Genomic DNA, 26,898 nt, shown 5'->3' with positions numbered 1-26,898 from the left:
TCTCTCACAGACGTGCTGCCAGCCAGCACCGCCTCGCTTTCACATCGAGAGTGGAGAGCATAGCACGGTGGGGTGAGATAAGGAGAAGGCAGCAGGATTCCAGAGAATTGTGTTGGGGGCTGAGGCAAGGGACGGTATTGCCGAGCAGTGGTGGCTGGCTCATTTTAAAAGGCGTGGGTGGGGGTAGAAAGCTTCGAGTTGAATATAAAGTGTGAGCGAGCTTGATTTAAATTACCACTCTGTTTGCACTTACACAGGCACACTACTCAACCTGCACACGCACACAGACACAACACTGACCCTGCACTACACAGACACATCACTCACCGTGCACTCGCACAGCCACATCACTCACCCTGTGCTCACATAGACACATCACTCCTGCTGCATTCAGACACATCACTCAGCCCGCACTCACACAGACACATCACTCAGCCTGAACTCACACAGACAACATACCACTCAGTCTGAACTCACACAGGCACACCACTCAATCTGCATTCACACAGATACACCACTCAACTTGCACTCACACAGACACATCACTCACCCTGCACTCACACAGATGCACCACTCACCCTGCACGCACACAGACGCATCATTAACCCTGCACTCTAACACATCACTCAGCCTGGACTCACAGACACACCACTCAGCTTGCTCTCACACAAACATATCACTCAGCCTGAACTCATACAGACACATCAATCAGCCTACACTCACACATCAATCATCCTGCACTTACACATACGCATCACTCACCCTACACTCCGACACATCACTCGGCGTGCACTCACACATACACACCACTCTCCCTGCAATCACACAGACACACCACTCTCCCTTCACTCACACAGAAACATCAATCCCCCTGCACTTACACAGACACATCACTCTCCCTGGACTCACACAGACACACCACTCACCCTGCACTCACGCAGAGACAGCACTCACTCTGCACTCACAAAGACATCACTCACCCTGCACTCACATAGACATCACTCACCTTACACTTACACAGACACATCACTCACCCTGCACTCACACAGACCCACCACTCCCCCTGCACTCACACAGACACACCATTCTCCCTTCACTCACACAGGCACACCATTCACCCGGTATTCACACAGACACGCTACTCACCCTGCAGTCACCCAGATGCATCACTCACCACATCACTCACCCTGCACTCATGCAGACACACTACTCACCCTGCACTCACACAGACACACCACTGTCCCTTCACTCACACAGAAACATCAATCACCCTGCACTTACACAGACACATCACTCACCCTGGACTCACACAGACACACCACTCACCCTGCACTCACACAGGCACATCACTTAGACTGCACTCAGACACATCACTTAGACTGCACTCAGACACATCACTTACCCTGCACTCACCCATCTCTCACTCTACACTCACATGACACATCACTCACCTTGCACTCAGACATCACTCAGCCAGCAATCACAGACACACCACTCACCCTGCACTCACACAGACATACCACTTTGCCTGCACTCACACAGACACACCACTCTCCCTTCACTCACACAGAAACCTCAATCACCCTGCACTTACACAGACACACCACTCACCCTGCACTCACACAGAGACAACACTCACCCTGCACTCACACAGACACATCACTCAGCCTAAACTCAGACACACCACTCACCCTGTACTGATACACACACCTCACTCCCTGCACTCATACACACACCTCACACCCTGCACTCACACAGAGACAGCACTCACCCTGCACTCACACAGACACACCACTCATCTTGCACTCACACAAGCACACTACTCAACCTGCACTCAGACACATCACGTACACAGACGCATCTCTCACCCAGCACTCAGTCACAATACTCAGCCTTACTCACACAGACACACCACTCTCCCTGCACTCTCACAGACACACCACTCACCCTGCATTCACAGAGACACACCACTCACTCAGCACTCATGCAGGCACATTACTCTGCCTGCACTCACACACCACTCATCCAGCACTAACACATGCTCATCACCTGCCCTGCACTCAGACACATCACTCAGCCTGCACATACACAGGCACCCCACTCTCTCTGCACTCACACAGACACACCACTCAGCCTGTACTCGGACACATCACTCACCCTGCACTCACACAGACACACCACTCACCCTGCACTCACACAGACCCACCAGTCACGCTACACTCATCAAGAAATAAAACTCACACAGAAACATCACTCCCCCTGCACGCACACAGACACACCACTCACACAGCTGCATCACCTACCCTGCACTCAGACAAATCACTCAGCCTGCACCCACACTTACACACCACTCTCCCTGCACTCACACAGACACGCCACTTAGCCAGTACTCGGACACCTCACTCACCCTGCATTCCCACAGACAAACCACTCACCCTGCACTCATACAGACACACCACTCACCAAGAGATAATACTCACCCTGCACTCATACAGACACATCACTCACCCTGTACTCACACAGACACATCACTCACCGTGCACTCACACAGACACACCACTCACACTGCACTTACATAGAGACAACACTCACTGCGCACACACACACATCACTCACCCTGCGCGCGCACCAACACATCACTCACCTTGCACTCAGACACATCACTTAGTTAGCAATCACAGACACATCACTCACCGTGCAATCACACAGAGACAACACCCACCTTGCACTCACACAGGCACCTTGATCACCCTAAACCCAGACACAACACTCACTCTGCAGTCACACAGATCCATCACTCACCTGCAGTCACACAGGCACATCACTCAGCCTACACTCCCACAGACACACCACTCACCCTGCACTCCCACAGACACACCACTCACCCTGCACTCACACAGACACACCACTCACCCTGCATTCACACAGACAAACCACTCACCCTGCACTCATACAGACACACCACTCACCAAGAGATAACACTCACCCTGCACTCATACAGACACATCACTCACCCTGTACTCACACAGACACATCACTCACTGTGCACTCACACAGACACACCACTCACACTGCACTTACATAGAGACAACACTCACACTGCACTCACAGGCACATCACTCACACGGGCACACACACACACACACACACACACACACCTCTCACTCTACACTCACACCAACACATCACTCACCTTGCACTCAGACACATCACTCAGCCAGCAATCACACACACATCACTCACCATGCAATCACACAGAGACAACACCCACCCTGCACTCACACAGACACCTTGCACACCCTAAACCCAGACACAACACTCACTCTGCATTCACACAGATACATCACTCACCTGCAGGCACATCACTCAGCCTACACTCCCACAGGCACACCACTCACCCTGCACTCCCACAGACACACCACTCACCCTGCACTCCCACAGTCACACTACTCACCCTTCATGTACACAGACACACCACTCACCCTGCGCTCAAACACACCACTTACCCTACACTTACACAAGCACACTACTAAACCTGCACTCAAAGACCCATCACTCACCCTGTTCTCACACAGACACATCACTCACCCTTCGCTCCCCTCACTTGCACTCTCAGAGACACACTGTTTCAATCCCCCTACACTCACAAAAGCATACAGCTCACCCTGCACTCACAAGGGCACACCACTCATTCAGTACATTCACACCACTCAACTCTCACTCATTAAGGCATACCACTCATCCAGTGTATTCATACAGCCACACAACTCAGTCTGCGTTCACGTAGACTCTGTTGGATGGGGCCAATACACACCCAGTAACAGAGGGTGGTCTCCCTGTTCTTGTGGCAGTCTTTCAAGTCACGTAATCTTCCTAGATAGTCCCCGAAGACATCTAAAACAAGCATTGGCATAGCCAATAGGTCTCGCCTTTGGGACCCTATAAGTGTTTAGCCAGAGTTATTGGCTTTGCCAGTGTCTCTAAGCTATGTTGTAGAGCATTGCGGCTGCTGTTTAGCATGTTGAAAAGTTATAATAAAAAAGTGTTGTAAGCATTTTTGTTATCTTATAGAGAACCAAGAAGACATTATGTACAACTGAACAACACTATTAAAAAAAGAATTAACATAAAAAGCGTCTTCTGCTTTTTTTGTCCTTGCAATGCTGGCAACTTCTTCCTGCGTGTTCTAATTACTGTTTGTTATATCTTTTTTTGTTATGTGTGGGGAAGAGTCTGGGGGGGACATAAACAACAGGTGGGTGACGCGCTGAGGTGGTGCTGAGGAGGTGGTGTGCTGGTGCGGACGTGATGCTCAGGTCATGCCAAATGATACTCAGGTGGTGCTGAGTGATGCTCAGGTGGTGGTGTGCTGGTGCGGAGGTGATGCTCTGGTGATACTGAGTGATACTGAGTTGGTGCTGAGTGATGCTGAGGTGGTGCTGCTATACTGGTTTTCAGGTGGTGCTGAGCTGGCGCTGAGTGATGCTAAGTTGATGCTGTGGTGAGGTGATGCTACGCTGATGCGCGGATGCTGAAGAGGTGCGTTGGTGCTGAATTGCTGCTGAGGCGGAGCTGAGCTGGTGCTCAGGTAGGGCTGCGCTGGTGGTGGTGCACTGATGCAGCAGTGGTGCTTTGATGATTGTGAGATGGTGCTGTGCTGATGTTGAGTTGATGCGCTGTTGCTGAGGTGGTGCTGAGCGGATGCTGAGGTGGTGCTGAGCTGATGCTGAGTTTGTGATGCACTGTTGGTAGTGTACGGATGAGGTGGGCTGCACTGGTAGTGGTGCACTGATGCAGAGGTGGTCATGTGATAATGCTGAAGTGATGCTCCGTTGGTACTGAGTTGCTGCTGAGGAGGTGCTGCACTGGTGCTGAGGTGGTGTTATGCTGATGCTGTGGTAGTGCTGCACTGCTGCTGCACTGGGTTTGATGCACTGATGCTGAGGTGGTGCTGCGCTGGTGCTGAGGTGGTGCTGTGGTGGTATTGAGTGATGCTGAAGAGATGCTGGCGCTGAGGTGGTGCTGAGTGATGCTGTAGTGGTGCTGAGTGATGCTGTGCTGGTGCTGAGTGATGCTGAGTGATGCTGTGGTGGTGCTGAGTGATGCTGTGGTGGTGCTGAGTCATACTGAGGTGGTGGTGCTGCGCTAGTGCTCAGGCGATGCTGTGCTGGTGCACAGATGGCACTGCGTTGGTGCTGCACCGATGCTGAGCTGGTGCTGCACTGATGTTGTAGTGTGCTGGTGGTGGTGCACTGATGCGGAAGCGGTGCTGTCGTAGTGATGAGTGATGCTGAGGAGATGCTGCACTGGTACTAAGTTGGTGCTGAGTGATGATGTGGTGGCACTGAGTGATGCTGTGCTGGTGCTAAGAGATGCTGTGGTGGTGCTGAGTCATGCTGTGGTGGTGCTGCCCTGATGGTCAGGTGGTGCTACTGGTGCTCAGGTGGGTATGCACTGATGTTGAAGTGGTGCTGGGTTGGCACTGAGTTGCTGCTCAGGTGGGCTGTGCTGGTACTGAGGTGGGGCTGCGCTGGTGGTGATGCGCTGATGTAGAGGTGGTGCTGTGCTGATGTTTAAGTGGTGCTGCACTGGTGCTGAGGTGGTGCGCTGATACAGAGTTGGTGCTACACTGGCGGTGTTGCACTAATGAGGTGTGCTGGAGTGATGCTGTGGTGGTGCTGAGGTAGTGATGTGCTGAGGTGGTGCTGAGTGATGCTGTGGTGGTGTTGAGTGATGCTGTGATGGTGGTGCTGCACTGGTGCTGAGGTGGTGGTGCGCTGGTGCTGAGGTGGCGCTGTGCTGATGCTGAGTTGGTGTTGCACTGGTGGTGGTGCACTGATGAGGTGTTGCTTTGCTGAAGCTGAGGTGGTGCTGTTGTGGTGCTCTGCTGGTGCTGCACTAATGCTCTGCTGAGGTAGTGCTTGTGTGGAGGTGGTGCTCAGGGGGCGCTGAGTGCTACTGAGGTGGTGGTGAGTGATGCTGTGGTGCTGTTGAGTCATGCTGAGATGGTGGTTCTGAGCTGGTGCTCAGGTGGTGCTGAGTTGGTGTTGTGCTGTCATAATGCTGTGCTGATGCTGAAGTGGCGCTGTGCTGGTGCTGTGGTGCTGCAGCACTGAAGCTGTGGAGGGGCTGCGCTAGAGCGGAGTTGGTGCTGCGCTGGTGCACTGATGTAAAATTGGTGCTCTGCTGATGCTGAGGTGGTGCTGTTGTGGCGGTATTGTGATGGTGTTGAGTCAGGGTGAGGAGATACTGCACTGGTGCTGAGGTGGCACTGGGTGATTCTGTGCTGGTGCTGAGTGATGCTCTGCTGTGCTGGTGCTGAGTGATTCTGTGCTGGTGCTGCGCTGATGCTAAGGTGGTGGTGCTGCACTGATTCCGAGGTATTGCTGCACTGCTAGTGAGTTTGTGCTGTGCTGGTGCGCTGGTACTTTGCTGGTGTTGTGGTGGTGCTCAGGTGCTGCTGAGTGATGCTCAGGTGCGGCTGGTGAAGTGGTGGTGAGTGACATTTACTGGTTCTGATGTGGTGGTGCGCTGATGCTGAGGTGGTGCTGTAGTGGTGCTGAGGTGGCTTTGTACTGTCTACTTGCAGGATATATTGTTGGAGAGCACAAGGAGGCATCATTTGATATTGGTTTTATTTCACCAATGATTGAAACCTAAAAGAAAGCATCAAAAGTTGAATGCGCGAAACATAAAGCTGCTTTCATATTTATAAAACGGACCTCTTTAATCATATTCAAATAATCACGCTGTCAAAAGCACAATGTAAATAGATTGATCCTATTGTCAGCCATCTTCTTAAACTACACTTCCATTAAGTAAGTATATTATTTAAGGTTTGGACATTTGAGCTAATGAAACAAAAAATGTTAGAGAATGAAAAACAACATAGCCTCTGGCTGAAAAAGCGCTTATGAAACCAAAGACAATGGAAAACAAGATAGGGACATGATTTGCAGCCCTTGACTGAGTGCGTTCGGGAAGCCAACCAAGCCACGGCTAAAAAAAAAAGTAGTCCACAAAAACTAAAGTATATGGCCGATAGTGAAGGGATTCATGTAACAGGGCCATTCTCCAGGGCGTGACCAAAACAGCAAAAGGAGGGACAAATTTAAAGTGTTTATCAAAGAAAACAAAAAAAATTCGAAAAGCACATGAAGAAAAGAATGAATGTGGATGGGCGTGCTGAAAGTCCATACAGTATATACAGCATGTCTCGAGTGACGGCACATGCGCTGCCTAGGCCATAGGCCTCTGCCAAGGTTGCCAAGGACAGACTACAAGTCAGTAGCTGGATCTCACCATAAATCAATTTAGTGTATTAGGGTCCCCTGCGTTCTCCCTTGAATCCTTATAACCTCTGAGCCCTTCCCACCACCTGAGCCCTGAAGTCAAGAGAAGAGAAGTCCGAGTTCTTCACTTGAATTCTCCCTTTGTGACAGAGTTAAAAGTGGGCAGAGGTGACATTTACCTATGCCATGGTGTGAAACTCTTTTTCCTACCATGGGCTCCCGTGGTAGTGGCATTAATAAACATAAGATGTGACCTTCAAAGTGTGAGAGTGGACACAGTCAAGCAGGTAACTTTATTATCTCAATGTTGGTTTATGCAAATTCCTGTTACCCTGACATTTCTACCACACTTTTAGCTAGACTGCGAGAACATGAGGATAAGACGATAACCAGCAGCCTGCAAAACAATACAGCTCTAAATGTGCTCACCAACTACCATGCTCCTTACTTCTCCTAGCTTCAGGAAAAAAAACAAAAACAGGAAAGCTAATGGCAGCAAGTTACAAAGACCTGGCATCATGAAGGAAACTTCTGTGGCTTACCTCTGCGGGCCCAGGAGGTAAAATCCACAGAAAGCGCAAATTAGCTGCCTTCTGGTCTGGTGTAAACGGTGGTTTTCCAACTTCCCAACATCTATGTTAAATGCAATGGTCCCCAGAAGAAACAGAGAGCAGGCCCACTATTCCGGACTCCTCTTCTGCAGCATACCAGACCCAGGTCCACAAGCTACTACCCAATCACGAGCCAGAATAGAGTTGTCGGTACCTAGGTAACCATTTTTTCACTATTCTGACTTCAAATTGGGCAAGAGGGCGTGTGTTTGACAAGCCCTAAAGCTCCATTATCTGACATGCTGCTGTGATGCTGGTGGGATGTATGTAATTACATCGCATACTAATACCACGCGTGCCATTACAATGCGGGTATTACTACGCAATGCCAATGACAACAAAATGCCATTACATCGCAAACTTTTACCACAAGTATGCTTTTACCACGCATGCTATTACAACGCAAAGGCATGCGTGGTAAAGCTATACTCGTGGTAAAAGTTTTCAAGGTAAGTGACTCTACACTACCCCTGCACAACCCTCCCCTGACCCTCAGTCCTCTTCCTACAATTACACTACACTACCCTGTACAACCCCCCGACACTACCCTAAAACACTACACTACACAAACACCACAACACTTCCCTAAACCCTGAAACACTACACTACTCAAACACTACAACACTACCCTAAACCCTGAAACACAACACTACACAAACTCTACAACAGTACCCTAAACCTAAACACTAAAACACTACACAATACAAACACTACAACACTACCCTAAACCCTAAAACACTACAGTACCCTAAACCCTAAAACACTACACTACACAAACACTACAACACTACCCTAAACCCTAAAACACTACACTACTCAAACACTACCACACTACCCTAAACCTTAAAACTCTACACTACACAAACTCTACAACACTACCCTAAAACACTACAACACTACCCTAAACCCTAATGCACTACACTACACAAACTCTACAACACTACCCTAAACCCCAAAACACTACAACACTTCCCTAAACCCTAATACACTACACTAAACAAACACTACACTACACTAAACCCTAAAACACTAACACAACCCTAAAACACTACACTACACTACAAAAAAACACCCTAAAACGTAAAAAAAAAACACAACACAAACATTACAACACTACTTTTACACTACCCTAAACCCTATAAAAGAAACCCCCACCCCAAGCGCAAACCCCCTTACCTCTCTCCTCTCCAGCGTCGCTGTCTCTGCTCCCGGTTCCTGCTTCCTCGTTCCTGCTTCGAGGGGCGGTGCACGTCGTTGTGAGGAAACAGCCTCAGTTTCCTCACAACGACTTGGATAGCCGCCATTACTCATTACATCGCATGCGTTGTAAAAGCGCATCCATTGTAATGGTATGCGTGGATTTTACCATGCATTGTAACGCATGCGATGTAATGGCTACGCGTGGTAAAAACCGCCTTGTAATGGCTGTTCCCCATGCTGGTGCAGCATGTCAGATATGTATTGTATATGTGTGAGGCCAGGGTGTAACAGCCCCCATCTCACACATGCGCGATACATCTAGTGGAGCCCTCTTCTGCTGACAAAGTAATATTGCAGCTTTTACATGCAAACAAATATTCTCTAAGACATTTGTTTTCATGTAAAAGCTGTATCATCCCTAGTAATTGAGGCATAGCGAGGCAGTGGGTTAACGCCCTTGCACCCCATATGGGCCTGCCGCTCCTATATGCTGAAGGTGGATGGAAAGAGCAGTAGGACACAAGTCTTTTTGCAAGGTACTGTTGAGGGATGACACAGAGGATTGGCAGGATGTCACGCAGTGTTTAATTTGTAAAAAATGAAGTGCCAGGGCTCTCGTCAGGATGCCCCTGCCAGCGCTGCCAATGATGGTAACAACACAACGACTAACCATCACACTCCTACAAATGTGACAGTTCGGACTATTACTGCCCCCCAAAGCTATAAAAATGGCTTGGGCGGCAGGTAATAGTCATTTTTGATGTATATTGAATTAATAAGTAACTGTTGTTGTGGTCATCTCCAAATTGACCAGCCAGCGCCACCTCATAAGCACCAGTTTTGACAATTAAGTACTGGTGCTGAGCATCGGAAACCACCGGCTCAAATTAGGCACTGATGTCACGTAATGTATTTGGGTGAGGGAGGAGAGGATATTGTTGAAGGTTGTGGGGATTAGCCGCCATACAGCAGGTATTTATTTTATATTTGACTGGGGAAGGAGAGATAACCTGAGGTTGAAAGGTCACTGGGTACCAAGTGCTTTCGAAAGGGGCTAGTGTAGGCAAGACATATTTAGCTGGCTCTCCCATGACTCCTCTACCCCTGTGCTGCTGGTCTAAGCAAGAGATGAGGATATGAAGGGGGACATAAAGAGCACAAAATTGTAAGGGTCGTGGCCATCTTGCAGACGGGATGGACGCATTGGGGGAGTGGCTTGCTCACTGTTGTGGGTACTGACTGTTTGGTCGGCCCTGGAGCAGGACCGCCCACTCTCCCTTTTTCTCTATGCAGAGAAAATGTCCCGGCTGGGGCGCTCTCCTGCTGCACCTACCATTCACAACGCTGCTATTGCAGCATTGTGATCGGCTTCTGTAGGGGAGGGAAGCTGCCTGCTGGCTGCTTCCTGCAGCAGGAACACGCGGACTCACCAGTACAGCGTGACCAGCCAGGAGCGGAGGCGGTGCGGTACCCCGGCACTCAGGTACATTTTATTTTAATTGTTGTTTATTCCCCACCTGCGACCCCCCCTCCCTCCCTCTAGCATGCCGACCGCCGCTGAGTGGCAGTGATATGATGAGGATATCTTTATACTAACAATGCGCCCGCCTTTGGCCAATTGCGTGCTGTCTTTCATAAAAAGACACACCCAAAGGCCAATACCGTGGCACAAAAGGAATCGCACACGCACGAGCGTGTGCGATTCCTGGCTCGATTTTGAAACCCCGTACAAGATGTCTCTCGCTGCACGAGCAGGGCTGCGCACTGCAACGCTAGGCGCGAGACCTAAAAATGTATCCTTCCAGATTTCACTGGTAGGAAGAACAGCTCCGGTTGTCCTTTCTTAACGTTTACTAAATCTCTTTATGCGCCATTCCAGTTTCATTCACAGTGTGGGCACAGAGAACACACACCTGCCTTTTGGTTCATGCCCACCATCGGAAGGGGTTGCTGACGTGTTTGAATGTGGCTCACTGCATTCTCTCTTGTTCTTCTGGCCAACAACATGTTGAACTAGACAGAGAGAACTCTTTATTTCCTTGAGAACAAGGGAATGTTTTTGCGCGCACTCTGTAAAAAAATCAAATATTTTGAGGACTATTTATATTTTGCCTACTGTCCACACTGGCTTTTAAATTTAAGCAGTATAATCTCAGGCCAGTCAAAGCAGCTTTTACCAATATGAAGAGATTAAAACTTCCTCCCATCCCAGCCCAGGTAGAAGGGAGCAGGGCATTAGCAAAACAAAGGATTCTTGGCAGGGCACATTAGCGAGCAATCACTGAGGTGTTACTCATGCAGCACCAAAGGAAGGCAACCCGTGTCATCAATCTCTATAAAAAGGGGAATAGGGCACTCGAAAATCAAACACGGACACCCACACAGAAGCCTATTTTATCTCATTGTTGCGGTTTGTGCTTGCTATTTCCAGAGCAGCAAAACAATTTGCGTAAACTCAGGTGTAAAGTTTTAAAATGCCTTTCATGCTTTACTGGGTGCTATCACCTTGGACCATGTCGTTAATGGCCGAGGGTGGTTCCATGAAAAATAAAGGGCCCTCTTTGCCAATGTTCTCCCTCATAGACAAAGCTAAACCACAAAGTGCACATCGGAGTGGACGGGGTCTCGACTCTGCCACCACCAATGAGAGCCTGCAAGCACACATTCCAGCGAGAGAACCAGCAATACCTGCAAATCATGCAAGTGACCACATCACATTTCATTACGCCTGACATGATTGAGGAGTCATAGAAATTCTGTCATGAAATGTGAGAGAATGTTACAAGTAGATTTGTGCAAATTGTAAACTTTACCGAAATTAGGTGAAATTAGAAACGTTTTCAGAACCATTATCCTAGTCCCTGCATCTTGCAGTCCCATGACCCAAGTGTCTGCCAACCCAGAGTGGCAGTGGGCAAACACACTGGCTCATCGGCCACAAGATACGTGCTTGACATTGTCTGAAGTCCTGCTGCCATACAGGTGTTGTTAATACAGTGTGAAAATAGTCAGCCTTATTAGCTGTAAGAAGCAATTCAGTCTGTTTGCCCAGTGACTGAATACGCTGTAAGGTCGTACTAGGTCTGTATTTGTTGTGGAAGCAGGCCAGAAATCTGAACAGTTTACTCCACTGAAATGGCATCACTCATTTCATGTTAGGATCGGTTACACATTCTGTATCCGCACTTTAAATTCAGCAACCATGCTGTGATGACACCGAACAGCACTGTGTTTTTATAAGGTCAATAATACAATGCAGGATGAATAGTTTTTGGCCAAGCAGCATTTGTTTTACATTAGGGGCTGGTATTCTACATATACACATTATGTTGAAAAAAAATGTTAATAAACGTTAGTGCGCAAACGCAGTTACACAAAGGAAAACAGAATTTCTCAAATTGAGAGTACTCGATAGTTAAGTAGATAGGTGCAGCCTGTGAGAGGTGTGAGGTTTTGCGTTGCCCCAGTTACTGTTTCCACTCCTATATTTGATGACAATATTCCTCAGCGTAAAACGTTCTCTCTCATTACACCGAGATCAACTTCTATTGCAAATACCTGGAGTTCAGCAGTCTCTCATTAGGCCCTTCCTCTGCTGCATGTGCCTGTACTGTGTTCAATGGTGAGTGATGATTGTATGTGCTGAGGGCTGTCCGTAATAATGTGGTCAGGCCCAGGATGTTGGGAAAACATTAGCCTATGTTATCTCTTGGGGCATATACTGCATGATTATATTAGAATCCACTTTTAGCACTTCCAGCACAGTTCCAAACATTCTAATTCCTTAAATATGAATTTAAAATTCACCAGAGAATAGCTGAAATTGTGCTCTACGGAGCTAAAATTTTATTACATTTGTTTGATTATTGTCTTGCCATTTTGTAATTGAAGATGAGCTGAGTGGCTACTGTGATGAAGATTTTAGAAATCTGAGTTTTATCCCTTCTTCATTTGACCAAAACAATTGTGAGGCTGGGCAAATAGCATATCACAGTATTGTTGAAACTACATATATGTGGAAAGTGTAAAATAAACAAGTTACAGAAGTAACTAAAAAAAAATACAAGGTAGGCTTTTTAGAATTATGCCAATTACATGTTTCCGTCTTCTTCACAGCTGATTTTTCTGCTTTGGTTTCACTAGGACCTCAAACCAAGTATGGTTCTAGATACAGAAATTCAGATTTGAAAAGGTCTGTGTAAAGCAGGCTTTGACACTCAAGCAGGGTGCCAGATACGGGCTCTGCTGGTCTTTCCCTTTATTAACATTCTTGCTTTCTCCAATTTGCTTAAAAATGCATCATTTTCCCCATCTTTTTAAAAAAAAATTCTCGGGGGTCTCGCTCGCCACTGGGTACTCATACAGAAGTTTTACGCATTTCCACTTTCAAATTCCACCAGCCGCCACTGGCAGGGGGGAGTGGCTTGCCGACTGTTGTGGGTACTGACTGTTTGGTTGGCCCTGGAGCCAACCAAACAGTCAGTACCCACAACAGTGGGTAAGCCACTCCCCCCTGCCCTCGAGCAGGACTGGCCACTCTCCCTTTTTCTCTATGCAGAGAATGTCCCAGCTGGTGCGCTCTCCTGCGGCGCCTACCAATCACAATGCTGCCATTGCAGCGTTGTGATTGGCTTGCGTAGGGGAGGGAAGCTGCCTGCTGGCTGCATCCTGAAGCAGGTACACGCGGACCCACCAGTACAGCGTGAACAGCCAGGAGCAGAGGCGGTGCGGTACCCCGGCACTCAGGTACGTTTTATTTTAATTGTTGTTTATTCCCCACCGCGACCCCCCCTCCCTCCCTCTAGCATGCCGACCGCCGCTGAGTGGCAGTGATATGATGAGGATATCTTTATACTAACAATGCGCCCGCCTTTGGCCAATTGCGTGCTGTCTTTCATAAAAAGACACACCCAAAGGCCAATAGCGTGGCACAAAAGGAATCGCACACGCACGAGCGTGTGCGATTCCTGGCTCGATTTTGAAACCCCGTACAAGATGTCTCTCGCTGCACGAGCAAGGCTGCGCACTGCAACGCTAGGCGCGAGACCTAAAAATGTATCCTTCCAGATTTCACTGGTAGGAAGAACAGCTCCGGTTGTCCTTTCTTAACGTTTACTAAATCTCTTTATGCGCCATTCCAGTTTCACTCACAGTGTGGGCACAGAGAACACACACCTGCCTTTTGGTTCATGCCCACCATCGGAAGGGGTTGCTGACGTGTTTGAATGTGGCTCACTGCATTCTCTCTTGTTCTTCTGGCCAACAACATGTTTAACTAGACAGAGAGAACTCTTTATTTCCTTTAGAACAAGGGAATGTTTTTGCGCGCACTCTGTAAAAAAATCAAATATTTTGAGGACTATTTATATTTTGTCTACTGTCCACACTGGCTTTTAAATTTAAGCAGTGTAATCTCAAGCCAGTCAAAGCAGCTTTTACCAATATGAAGAGATTAAAACTTCCTCCCATCCCAGCCCAGGTAGAAGGGAGCAGGGCATTAGCAAAACAAAGGATTCTTGGCAGGGCACATTAGCGAGCAATCACTGAGGTGTTACTCATGCAGCGCCTAAGGAAGGCAACCCGTGTCATCAATCTCCATAAAAAGGGGAATAGGGCACTCGAAAATCAAACAAGGACACCCACACAGAGGCCTATTTTATCTCATTGTTGCGGTTTGTGCTTGCTATTTCCAGAGCAGCAAAACAATTTGCGTAAACTCAGGTGTAAAGTTTTAAAATGCCTTTCATGCTTTACTGGGTGCTATCATCTTGGACCGTGTAGTTAATGGCCGAGGGTGGTTCCATGAAAAATAAAGGGCCCTCTTTGCCAATGTTCTCCCTCACAGACACCGCTAAACCACCACGTGCACATCGGAGTGGATGGGGTCTCGACTCTGCCACCACCAACGAAAGGCCCTCAAGCACACATTCCACCGAGAGAACCAGCAATACCTGCAAATCACGCAAGTGACCACATCACATTTCATTACGCCTGACATCATTGATGAGTCACAGAAATTCTGTCATGAAATGTGAGAGAATGTTACAAGTAGCGTTATGCAGATTGTAAACTTTACCGAAATTAGGTGAAATTAGAAACGTTTTCAGAACCATTATCCTAGTCCCTGCATCTTGCAGTCCCATGAACCAAGTGTCTGCCAGCCCAGAGTGGCAGTGGGCAAACACACTGGCTCATCGGCCACAAGATACATGCTTGACATTTTCTGAAGTCCTGCCACTATACAGGTGTTGTTAATACAGTGTGAAAATAGTCGCCTTGTTAGCTGTAAGAAGCAATTCAGTCCTTTTGCCCAGTGACCGAATACGTCGTAAGGTTGGACTAGGTCCGTATTTGTTGTGGAAGCAGGCTAGAAATCTGAACAGTTTGCTCAACTGAAATGGCATCACTCATTTCATGTTAGGATCGGTTACACATTCTGTATCCGCACTTTAAATTCGGCAACCATGCTGTGATGACACCGAACAGCACTGTGTTTTTATAATGCCAATAATACAATGCAGGATGAATCGTTTTTGGCCAAGCAGCATTTGTTTTACATCAAGGGCTGGTATTCTGCATAAACACATTTTGTTTAAAACAAGATGTTAATAAACGTTAGTGCGCAAACGCAGTTACACAAAGGAAAACAGAATTTCTCAAATTGAGAGTACTCGATAGTTAAGTAGATAGGTGCAGCCTGTGAGAGGTGTGAGGTTTTGCGTTGCCCCACTTACTGTTTCCACTCCTATATTTGATGACAATATTTCCCAGCGTAAAACGTTATCTCTCATTACACCGAGATCAACTTCTATTGCAAATACCTGGATTTCAGCAGTCTCTCATTAGGCCCTTCCTCTGCTGCATGTGCCTGTACAGTGTTCAGTGGTGAGTGATGATTGTATGTGCCGAGGGCTGTCCGAAATAATGTGGTCAGGCCCAGGATGTTGGGAAAACATTAGCCTATGTTATCTCTTGGGGCATATACTGCATGATTATATTAGAATCCACTTTTAGCACTTCCAGCACAGTTCCAAACATTCTAATTCCTTAAATATGAATTTAAAATTCACCAGAGAATAGCTGAAATTGTGCTCTACGGAGCTAAAAGTTTATTACATTTGTTTGATTATTCTCTTGCCATTTTGTAATTGAAGATGAGCTGAGTGGCTACTATGCTGAAGATTTTAGAAATATGAGTTTGATCCCTTCTTCATTTGACCAAAACAATTGTGAGGCTGGGCAAATAGCTTATCACTGTATTGCTGAAACTGCATATATGTGGAAAGTGAAAAATAAACAAGTTATAGAAGTGACTAAAAAAAACTACAAGGTACACTTTTTAGAACTATGCCAATTACATGTTTCCCTCTTCTTCACAGCTGATTTTTCTGCTTTGGTTTCACTAGGACCTCAAACCAACTATGGTTCTAGATACAGAAATTCAGATTTGAAATGGTCTGTGTAAATCAGGCTTTGACACTCAAGCAGGATGCCAGATACGGGCTCTGCTGGTCTTTCCCTTTATTAACCTTCTTGCTTTCTCTAATTTGCTTGAAAACGCACTATTTTCCCACTCTTTTAAAAAGAATTTCTCGGGGGTCTCTCTCGCCACCGGGTACTCATACAGAACTTTTACGCCCCTACCACTTTCAAATTCCATCAGCCGCCACTGGACGCATGGTGACAGCTTCGAGCACCTCGCCCACCCGACAGCATCCTGCTTCATCAGGGACCCCCTCAGGCCACCAGTGAAAGCTTCCCTGCACTCCTGCCAGGCAGTGGAGCCCGGGCCACGATCGCAGGGTGAGGCATTTCCCCACGGTTGCAGCGACACCATTTGCAGCGCCGGACCTGAGGCCTACACTGCTCATACGACCTGAGTGGGTGCCAGAGAACATCGGCCTTTCCTTCCAGGGCCCCGTGGCTGCAACTACCAACGAGTGCAGGGCCCCATAGAGCGGCTACCTCGGGCCCCCATCCCCTCGGGGGCCCAGGGACTTGAATTGCCTTTGGCCCTATTGAGGGTGGCCCACAGGGAAGGGTCTGGCTGGCCATCCAGGCTGCATGCAGCGTGTCCCGGAGCTGTGGCCCACGGCCTGAGCTGGCTTTGCAAATTGATACAAAAGAAAAACCACGAAAGAAGAGGATCGACTTTTCCTCTAGTGGCTGCAACTATCACTGACCTCAAGGCAACACAGAGGAGTAGCTGCTTTAGGGCACCCTGTGCGGGAACATTCCTTGGGAGCTCTCTTCCCTCAGGGGCTCGGTGCTCGATTTACCTGCGGCCCTGTCTGGGGAGGCCCGTGGAGATGCACTGATGTCGTTGGTGCTGCCCACTGTGGGATTGACGCTCGGCTCTAAGCAAGATGGGGGATCACATTGCCAGCTCTGACGAAGGTGAGGACCAGGCCATGGTGTTGCAGAGGGGCCATCACCCACCTGGGGAGCTGCGAGGCAACGGACTGGACTGTGGCCGAGACCTGACGTGGGTCTGTGATGCTCGTGTGGTGGGGGCACGGGGAGGCGCAGTGACCGTGAATTGAGCCCCCTGTGCCAGACCGCTGACCCAGGGAGCCCCCCTAGACTTTGATGGCCTGCACTAGCTCTCAAACTACTGCGGGTTTGCTTGGAATGTTGGACATTGAAACTGGTGTCATCCCCTACTGGATGCGTGTTGCCCTCCCACTTCTCGGACTTTGGTTTCTTATTGGATAGTGCGTTTTGCACCTCATGGGCCCCCCGCCGTTGTTTGTTTTATTTTTCTCTTTCCCCCTAGAGGGCCCGCCTCGATACAATAACCAGGCACTTGCCACTACTGGTTTGATTGGCAGCAATCGAGATGGTGTGCTGGTGGCTGCGGAACTCGCGTTGGTCCCTGTGTCGGTCCTGCGCTTCTGCCCTCTTGTGGGTCTCCCGCTTGGTTGGAGCATAGGGGAATACTGCATGTGTCTCTGCCGCAAGTGCTACTGGGGGCCTAGCTTTGGGGGAACGATTAAGACTCTTTGCCCAGACGGGCTCCACAAGCTGAGAGCTCATCTGCCAACATGGTTAAGCAACGTGGCCTGAAGAGCAGACCAGAGGCAGGGGGTGAGAGGGGGTGTCACACCTGTCACAGGATGCTGAGCTGCTGGGGGCCGTTGGATCCCGTGACCTGAGTGATGAGTCTCCTACCATGGACAGGTTTGATGAGCTCCTGGGGGCAATTAGGGACATTAAGTCCATGCCGGGCCCGAAGTTGGATGCATCGACCGTTGAGATGAGTTGATCAAGCCTGGTTAAGTAATAGAGTAGAATATAATGAGTCTGCACTGGCTGGCCTACGCCCCTCGAAGGTGGACGTGCAATGTCAATTGAAGGCCCGTCAGGCAGAGGTGACTTTACTGCATAACAAGGCAAACGACTCTGAGAGCAGATCAAGGTGCAACAATGTTCACATATTGGGCCCCCAAAAGGGGCAGAGGGCCTCAACATGGACCTTTTCCTCAAGGACTGATGGCTTAACACTGAGCTTGATGAGCGGAGACCTACTTTCTTCTCTATGGAGCGTACACTCAAAGGCCCGTCAGGCCCCCCCTGGGGTCCTCCCCATGACCACGACTCTTCAATTATCGTGGCCGGGACCACGTAGTACAATTTGCACGTATGAAGGACCCCTGGCAGGTGGAAAACTGTCCAGTTAACATATTCCCGATTCCCGGATTACATGGAGAAGGTTCAATCCCAGCACGGCTCCTTCATGTCAATCAAGCACCAGTTTCTCTAAATGGAACTGTGTCACTCCGTGATGTTCCCATCCAAGCTGCAAGTGTCTTCACGTCCCCGGCTGAGGCCTGGGAGTGGTTGGAGCAAAGGGGTGTCGCCGCCATAACGGGACATGACAAACAAAGGCCGACCGACAGAAGACCAGGGTGCAAGATAGAGGGCCCTTGCGGTTGCTGAACTGGAATCTCGCCATAGACACACCATCGGCACCCTTACTCGGCCCCTGTCCTTATTAGAGGGAGAGCAGACGTGCGTTTGGCTGACATTCCTCCTGAGCTATGAACTTGCCCAGCTCTTACCCTGATGAGTGCTGACCTAGTGATCTGTGCAAAGGCCTTATATCCTTTTGCTGTTACAGTTGGGATATTGACTGGCTATGCCCTGTGGAAACTGGGGGTCTCCCATAGCTCCAGTGTGGCAAGAGGACCTGGCTTCCCACACTTTCTCTACAACTGGAACTTCCTCCCCCTCAACCTTGGCAGACTTTGTTAGCCTTGTGTTCTTTAATGGTTTGTTATTGGTCAAGGGCTTGATTTTGCTTTGACCTCGGGAGGGGAGTTTGGGCTGGCTTTCTTGTATTTGTACTTGTTTTATTTTATTTTCTTGTCTGTGAACGATTGCGAGCATCTTGCTGGGGGGGTATGGGTTGCTGTGGGTGGCTTGAAAGGGCGGTAGATTGAGTGGGAGGGAGTGCTTTGGTGATCCATTCATGGCGACAAGAGTTATTGATTCTCCCTCGGTTTACAATTTTCTGTCATGGAATGTGCGGGGGATGGTGACTCCTACACTTCGGCAACGAGTGTATTCATACGTGAGGTGCAGGCACATATACATTGCAAATCTCCAGGAATGCACATGACATAAGTGAAATTGCTGAATTTGCATACTCAGCGTATGCCAGAGGGGTGCTGATGTGGGTGGTACCCATGGTACCCTTTCAGATTGTGGTTCAGAGGATAGACCAGGAGGGGCGATGTGGTTGTTGAGAGGCAGTTGGACAGTGCGTCCATCACTCTTGTGGCACTCTATGCACCCAACATGGGCCAATCTAATTTCCTAGAGATCCTCTGACCAACAGTGCTTCTTGATTTACATGCCCAAGCCTTGGGAGGGGGAATCTTAATTGTGAACACGACATCCATTTGGTTAGGTCCACTCCTCAGCTCAGTGACATGCAAGCTATCAGGATCGCAGAATACTTCGCAGATTGGCTTATGCATGGTATACTCCAGGATATCTGGCACTCTCTAAATTCTATTGCGCAGGAATACTCTAATTTTTCTCTTGTCCATCAGCTCCATACAAGAAATGATCTCCTTCTGGGCAACCCCAAGATGATCCCCTTTGTCCAAAAGGCTGAATATCTGGGCCTCATGTTCTCAGATTGCAGCCCTTTACTGGTTGCGTTGAGTTGGGGTGGGAGTTGGAACCCTACTCCTAAGCATGCACTACAAGACACTGTGTTTCAGGAGAGTGTGGGTACGCATGTTCTCTAGTACTATGAGCTTAACGAAGACACTGCATCAGATAGAGGGGTGGAGTGGGACGACTTTAAGGTGGTCATGCATGGTCTTTGCATTAAGACCAAATATGGCATGAAAGTGACCTTGCTGCGTGTGTTCACAATGACGGAGGCTGAAATCCATGTTGCTGAGATTCGTTTTGGGGCAGAGGGTGATCCGCGAAATGTACTTACCTCCCTCACTGCGGACCACAGGGCTCTGCTGGACAGCGTGGGGAGACTGGACTATTCCCAATATACAGGTAAACAACATGCTGAGGGTTATGAGGTGATGCATGTCTTGGTCTGGTTGCTGCAGTCTGAGAACCAGCGACCCCAGTTGACGGCCATTAGGTTTCCGACAGCTGACATACTTACATCACAGTCGGCCATTAACAAGGCCTTATTTGACTATTACAGTGCCCTCTACCAGGAAGATGCTGGGGTTGGAGAAGCCGTGCTCTCAGCGTACTTGGGCAGTCTACCAATTTCCTGCCTGACTCCCTCACCCCAGAGCCCTTCATGTTCCATTGACACTAGCCGAGGTCTGTGTGGCGCTAGACCATATGGTGAACAATAAGACTCCAGGGATTGATGTGCTCCCTGTGGAGTTCTACTTGACATATTGAGCCACGCTTGCACAGCTGCTCTTACAGCTGTACCAATCAGCTAAGTCGGTGGGTATCCTTCCACCATCACTGCAGTAGTACTCCCCAAGTCGGATAGGGACCCATTGGAATTGCGCTCCTATTGACCGCTCTCGCTACTCAACACAGACTGTAAGAAACTGGGAAAGATTATTGCATATTGTTTACTGCCACACATCGTTAGTTTGGTGCACCTGGACCAGAAAGACTTTATTCCAGGGAAAAATACATTCCTTAATCCCTGCCGGTTGCTTCGCCTCATAGACGAGCAGCCACTGCAGATGCCCCCTGGCGTGGCCCTTTCAATGGATATTAAGAAGGCTTTTGACTCCTTGGGTTGGCCTTACTTGCGTGGGGGTGTTGCTGTGAATGGGGCTAGGTGCGGAAATGAAGCAGTGGATAGATCTCCTTTATACGGAACCGGTCACTAGAGTGCGTACCGGCAGGGAAATCTCGGCACCATTTAGGATCCACAGGGAAACCCGCCAGGGCTGTCCGCTTTCTCCTCTTCTCTTTGTCCTAGCTCTGGAGCCTCTGTTAGGCCTCTTCAGACAGCAGGACCCACAGTGAAGTATACGAATTGGCATTTCCTGGGAAGTGATTTTACTTTACACAGATGACATGTTAATATGTGTCAGGGATTTTCGTTGTGACTTGCTTGTGGTGATAGAGGCACTAGATGTTTTCGGCTGTGCCTCGGGCTGCAGCTGAATTTGTCTGAGTACTGTCTTTCCCCCCTCTGGGATATCCCTGTGGTAGAATGTGAGGGTCCCCACCCGTCTTTTGTAGCAATGTGACACCTTTTGTTGCCTCTGCGTTAATGTTTACCATGCGGAACGAGATTTGGTGGACTTCAATATAGGTAGTGCCCTCGTAGGGGCAAGCTGCTTGCTGACATTTTGAAACGCTCTGCCTCTCTCCCCAATGGGCAGGATGTCGATTGTGAAGATGCTAGTATTACCTTCGTTACTATAAAACTTCTTGGCCCTCCTTGTCTATCTACTTCAGTGCTTCTTCAGGGAATTTAACTTGTTTCTTACCGCCTTGATCTGGGGCCCCGGGAGGAAAGAGTGGCATTACAGAAATTGTTCACCCCTCTGGAGAGGGTAGGGGGTTTATGCACACCACACTACGAACTTTATTATGCAGCCGCTCACTTGCATTGGCTTATGCAATGGCTTGTGATGGACCCTGCTACTTAGAGGGCTTGCGTTGTCAGAGATTTAGGCAGACAGGACATCCTGTGCTGGCTTATGGGTCCTTGACGTGATACGCAGCGTATGGGGTGCCTGGTCAGGGTATCTAAGTACTGCTGGGATCGATATGTGACACCGCACCATGGCCCAGTCCCGTATTCCCCAGCCTTGCCGTTGTGAGTACTCCTGGGGTTTCGCGGGATTGCTGACTGTCATGGTATGGGTGCATGGACGGATGCAGGTGTTCTCACTCTAGGGGATCTGTACGAACACAGACACCCGAGGGCCTTCCAGGACCTCAGGGAGAGATACGAGGCTCCCGAAGGTCAATTTTTGATCTACAGTGCCTTTGTAGTGCCTATTGGGGTTCCGTGGTGACCAGATAGTGCTGAACCAGCCACACCCTTGGCCCTACAGGCGTTATTAGGGCACGGCTTCGGTAGACACGCACTCACACTGCTACATGGTGGATTGTTGGCCCACCATCCAGGTTTTAAGAGATAAATGGGCTCAATCTATTGGTCAGGAGTTGACGGGCAAGCAGTGGACCCATGCGCTAGAACAAGTGTGGGGTGCATCTAAGAAGCGCTGCCTGAAATACACTCAATTCAACTATGTCCACCAGACTTGCCACCTTCATCGTATCTTTCCGGGTCTCTCTCCAAGATGCCCCTGCATAGAAGCCGACTTCTATCATATGGTTAGGGACTGACCCGAGACCACTAGCTTTTTGGGGGTGGCCATTCAGTCCCTGACTGAGGTTACGGCTGGCCACTGCAGTGTGATCCACTTCACTGCCTGCTGGGACTGACCACCCGGATACACAAGAACAAGTATGTTGCCTGTGAATATTCTCCACACAACTGTTGTTGCTATTGTGATGACACCGTGTTTGTTAGGGTAACAAAAAACAATAAAAAGATATTTAATAAAGAAAAACAATAAGTACGTTGTTAGGGCTATCGAGTCGGCATTCGTTTTCCTGAAGTGCGTATAGCCATGGCTTGGAAATCTACTCCAGCGCCGTTGCTGTCACTCTGGTTGAAAGATCTTCTTAAATGGGCAACCAATAGGACAATGACATGGAGGTCATTACCCTTAACGCGAGAGGTGGTGCCATCGCTGGACACTTGGGATGCATTCAGAGACGAATTGTCAGCCAAAACAGACGAGAGGCCTCCCTGAGGAGATGAGGGTTTATCTGTAAACTGCACCTGGCTTTTAGAGATGGGCAAGGCAACCACCTCCGTGTGTTTCCACCATCCCTAGCCTTACAGGTCTCAGGTGAGATTCTCCATCCCACTGCCTAAAGTATATATCTGAAGGTCCTCGCGAAGGGGTTTAATTATCTTCTTTGCCTCCCTCACTCTTCTTCCCCATCGCCCGATACCCAGAAGTCCACTACATCTACACCTGGTGCCTCACAGACATTTACTACTCGCTTTTCCATTTAGTTAACCGTTGCTCCATTATAGCTCCTTTCTGGGGTCGCCGACTCTCTCCTAGGTACTGTACGTTTTTTTCTCCCCTTATATAGCTAGCTGCCCTTATTAGTGCTGATGACTTAAAGTACTGTTTAATGGATGCAGATGTCCTGCTGAGTGCAATTTCCCGTCATCATTCTTTGACAGCGTGCCTGTATGGTTATGTATTGTGCACCTAGGGATGGATGCTCGCTAATCTACTGGCATGTACCTCGGACTGTTTGTATTACCATCTTGACGATTTGCATTCTTGTGCTGAACATGATATTTACGCCTGTACTTAAACAGGAAAACAATAAAGAACTACTTTGGAAAAAAGAGCACAACATTGTACATGAGTAATTGTCAATAAAATTGAGTTTTCACCTCAAGGTTGCAGGTGCCATCATAGACAAGTCAAGCTTTACTGTCATCTATTTGATGCCGATCAGAACCCCTCAATGGAAAATAATCCTGTTATTGACAACAACCCCGCCTATAATTGTTCCTGTGTTGTTTTTTATTCTTACCCACTTAATCTACAGCACCGTGAGGTAATAAGAAAACAATCTTCACCATTGTCTGTGTACCACACTTCTGTGGTTTTTACTACAATCCAGACAGAAACAGAAGTGCGACTATGCAACTTTTTCTGGAGGATGTCCACTCTGTGTAATTTTGCAAATCCAAACGTTCTTCTTGTCTCATAATTGTGGAGTCCCACAGTAATAAGAAAACAATCTTCACCATTGTCTGTGTACCACACTTCTGTGGTTTTTACTAGAATCCAGACAGAAACAGAAGTGCGACTATGCAACTTTTTCTGGAGGATGTCCACTCTGTGTAATTTTGCAAACCCAAGCGTTCTTCTTGTCTCATAATTGTGGAGTCCCGCAGCTCAGCTACAAAGGAGGGTGTGTGAAAGTCATGAGACTAGAAGTGATTAAGTGTTAAAATTGCGCAATATTTTCAAACATTTCTTAAAACACCTGACGCATTTGTAGGTCATAGAGTGTGGTGCTCCCGAAAATATTAACATAATAAGACATGTATTCAGTATTGTTCTCAATATGGTGTCCGTCCACAGTAAATGTAGGATAGTAAGGGGCAATGTGGTTTCTGTGGACTAAAGCGCTTACTAGTTTCAAGGAAAACCATGTTCTTTCATTTTTCAGAATTCCTCTATAGTTTGCTGTAATATAGGGTTCCAAATAATCGCAATCTTAACTACAATTACCGTCTACTGGATTCACAATGAGACAGGACCAGTACTGGTCGGAGCACTTTGAGGGTAATGTGACATTGCCAGAAGACTAAATAGATTTCAAGTATCGTTGTTTTTTTAATGTTTTAAAACCGATTTCATATCCTAAAATCATGAATGTCAAAGACTTATGTTTTCTTTAAGAAACCCCAAACCTCATTCCAAGGGTTTCCATATGGGCATTTTCAAGTCACATTGTTGGACAAAGGCCTTGGCTAGAACTTTCCTTAGGCAGAAGTGAAATGAGGTATGCATATAAAGTTTTGAGAGCTTAAAGGATTGGGGATCCTTTTTGTCAGAAAGTGTGCTACTAAGAGGGCTAAACCCCACCTCCACATCTGTGCAACTCAGTGGTGTATGATTCATCCCACTCCGTACATTGGGGCCGGTCAGGAGTATTTTTTACTATAGCAGCCTACTTACTACCTGTACAGAATGTTCAAGTGTCTGTGTAAGATGTGACCAGTGAGGACCGCAGAATCTTTCAATTCAGCATCATAGGTAAGAGTGCCCAAAAAGAGTGCCTGCTCTTGATGTCTTTAACCCTATATATATATATATATAGCATACATTGGTAGCACAATCCACCGTGCCAAAAAAGAGTACTTGAGCATGTTACTGCTATACGACACAACAATAGGCAATATCCAGTGGCAAGGCATTTCTTTAATCAACATCAGCAAAATGAGAAGCTATTAAAGATGGTTGTAATTGATGCAATATATGACAATGTACGAGGAGGTAACAAGTTACTCCAGTTGAGACAACTGGAATCAACATATATTGTTGACCTCGAAACTATGTTCCCAAAGGGTCTGAATTCAAGCGAAGAATTGTCAGTGCATTTACATACTTGACTTGTGGTAATTTGTGCATGCACGCTGTATTAAATGTTAGATGGTGTTACTTGTGATTTTATACTTAAACACATTTTATTGTATTTTTCAGGTAGTGGCATTACAGGCTTGAACAGACCACTGATTAAATCAAGTATTTTGTTATTCCCTCTTTGCGACTTTTTTGGTTCACAATTTGCTGTTTATTGTCCCACTTGGGCTTAATGTTCAGAGCTATTTTGTACGACGTGATATATGTCTTACAATACTATGGACCTTGGTGTTTGCCTAGATTGACTGATACACTGATTTTGGCATATTTTCATGATGTTTAGAGGAGGGATTATATACCTCCTTTGATAATGATTGCCAATTAATGTCTGTAGGTGCTTACATTATTATTATTGTGAACCATGTAGTTAAGCTTTCTTAGGCAATTAGCATTTATTTTTGTTATTGTGTCCACTTGGGCAGTATATCATTATATTTGCTTATATTTGCTCAAGATTGGAATTATGTCAGGAAAACTTTTTCTTTGACGAGCTTGGAATAACATCATGCATACTTGACACAGTTGTTTCATTTATCACCCTGACACTGTTAAAATGGCCGCCACTGTCGCAAAAAGTTTCAATACTGCTGAAGGAAGCAGTCTGTCTTTTGTGTTTAATGATTTTTGAAGTGTATTTAACTTTACTCAAAAAAACTTCGCCATGAGCGTGAACAAGGCGAAAGCTGAAACGCGTAGTGTTTGCAGTTAATAAATCGATCTGAACTGCAAATCTCCTGGGTGTCCGTGTGATTTCATATTGGAAGTCGTTTGGTGTTGTATATATATATATATATATATATATATAGATATATAGATTCACTTAAAAAACCATAGGTTTCACACACGTTATAGTTATGAATTAGCATTTAAAAAACCTTGCAAATTCACTTAAAAACCATAGGTTTCACACATGTTATAGTTAGGTGGACATTTCACTCGTAAAAAACCAATGAAATTCCCCCGTTATAGTTAGTTCAGATAACTATAACTCGCGCGCCCGCAATCCACTGCTGATGACTTCACATATTACATCACTCATAACATGGTCAGTGGCATCACTCATGACATCACTGA

At 47.5% G+C, this 26,898-nt stretch overlaps 1 protein-coding gene across 2 annotated transcripts in view; it reads left to right on the top strand.

Annotated features, from left to right (window-relative positions):
- The window catches only part of CYP20A1 (cytochrome P450 family 20 subfamily A member 1), a 279,688-nt gene extending 253,137 nt beyond the window's left edge, over positions 1-26,551 (top strand). The window contains exon 13 of one of the 2 annotated variants that reach the window (XM_085648947.1): positions 25,885-26,551. In XM_085648947.1, the coding sequence (XP_085505073.1) occupies positions 25,885-25,888 (4 nt within the window). In that variant the 3' untranslated portion in view covers positions 25,889-26,551. The remainder of the gene's footprint in view (positions 1-25,884) is intronic. The other variant, XM_085648946.1, reaches the window with a different exon arrangement.
- Positions 26,552-26,898: the final 347 nt, after the last annotated feature.

This window comes from Triturus cristatus, chromosome 3_2, assembly GCF_964204655.1.
Source record: "Triturus cristatus chromosome 3_2, aTriCri1.1, whole genome shotgun sequence".
NCBI lineage: Eukaryota > Metazoa > Chordata > Amphibia > Caudata > Salamandridae > Triturus > Triturus cristatus.
Note: the sequence above shows the minus strand (reverse complement) of the source record. Positions and strands in the feature narration are given on the sequence as shown.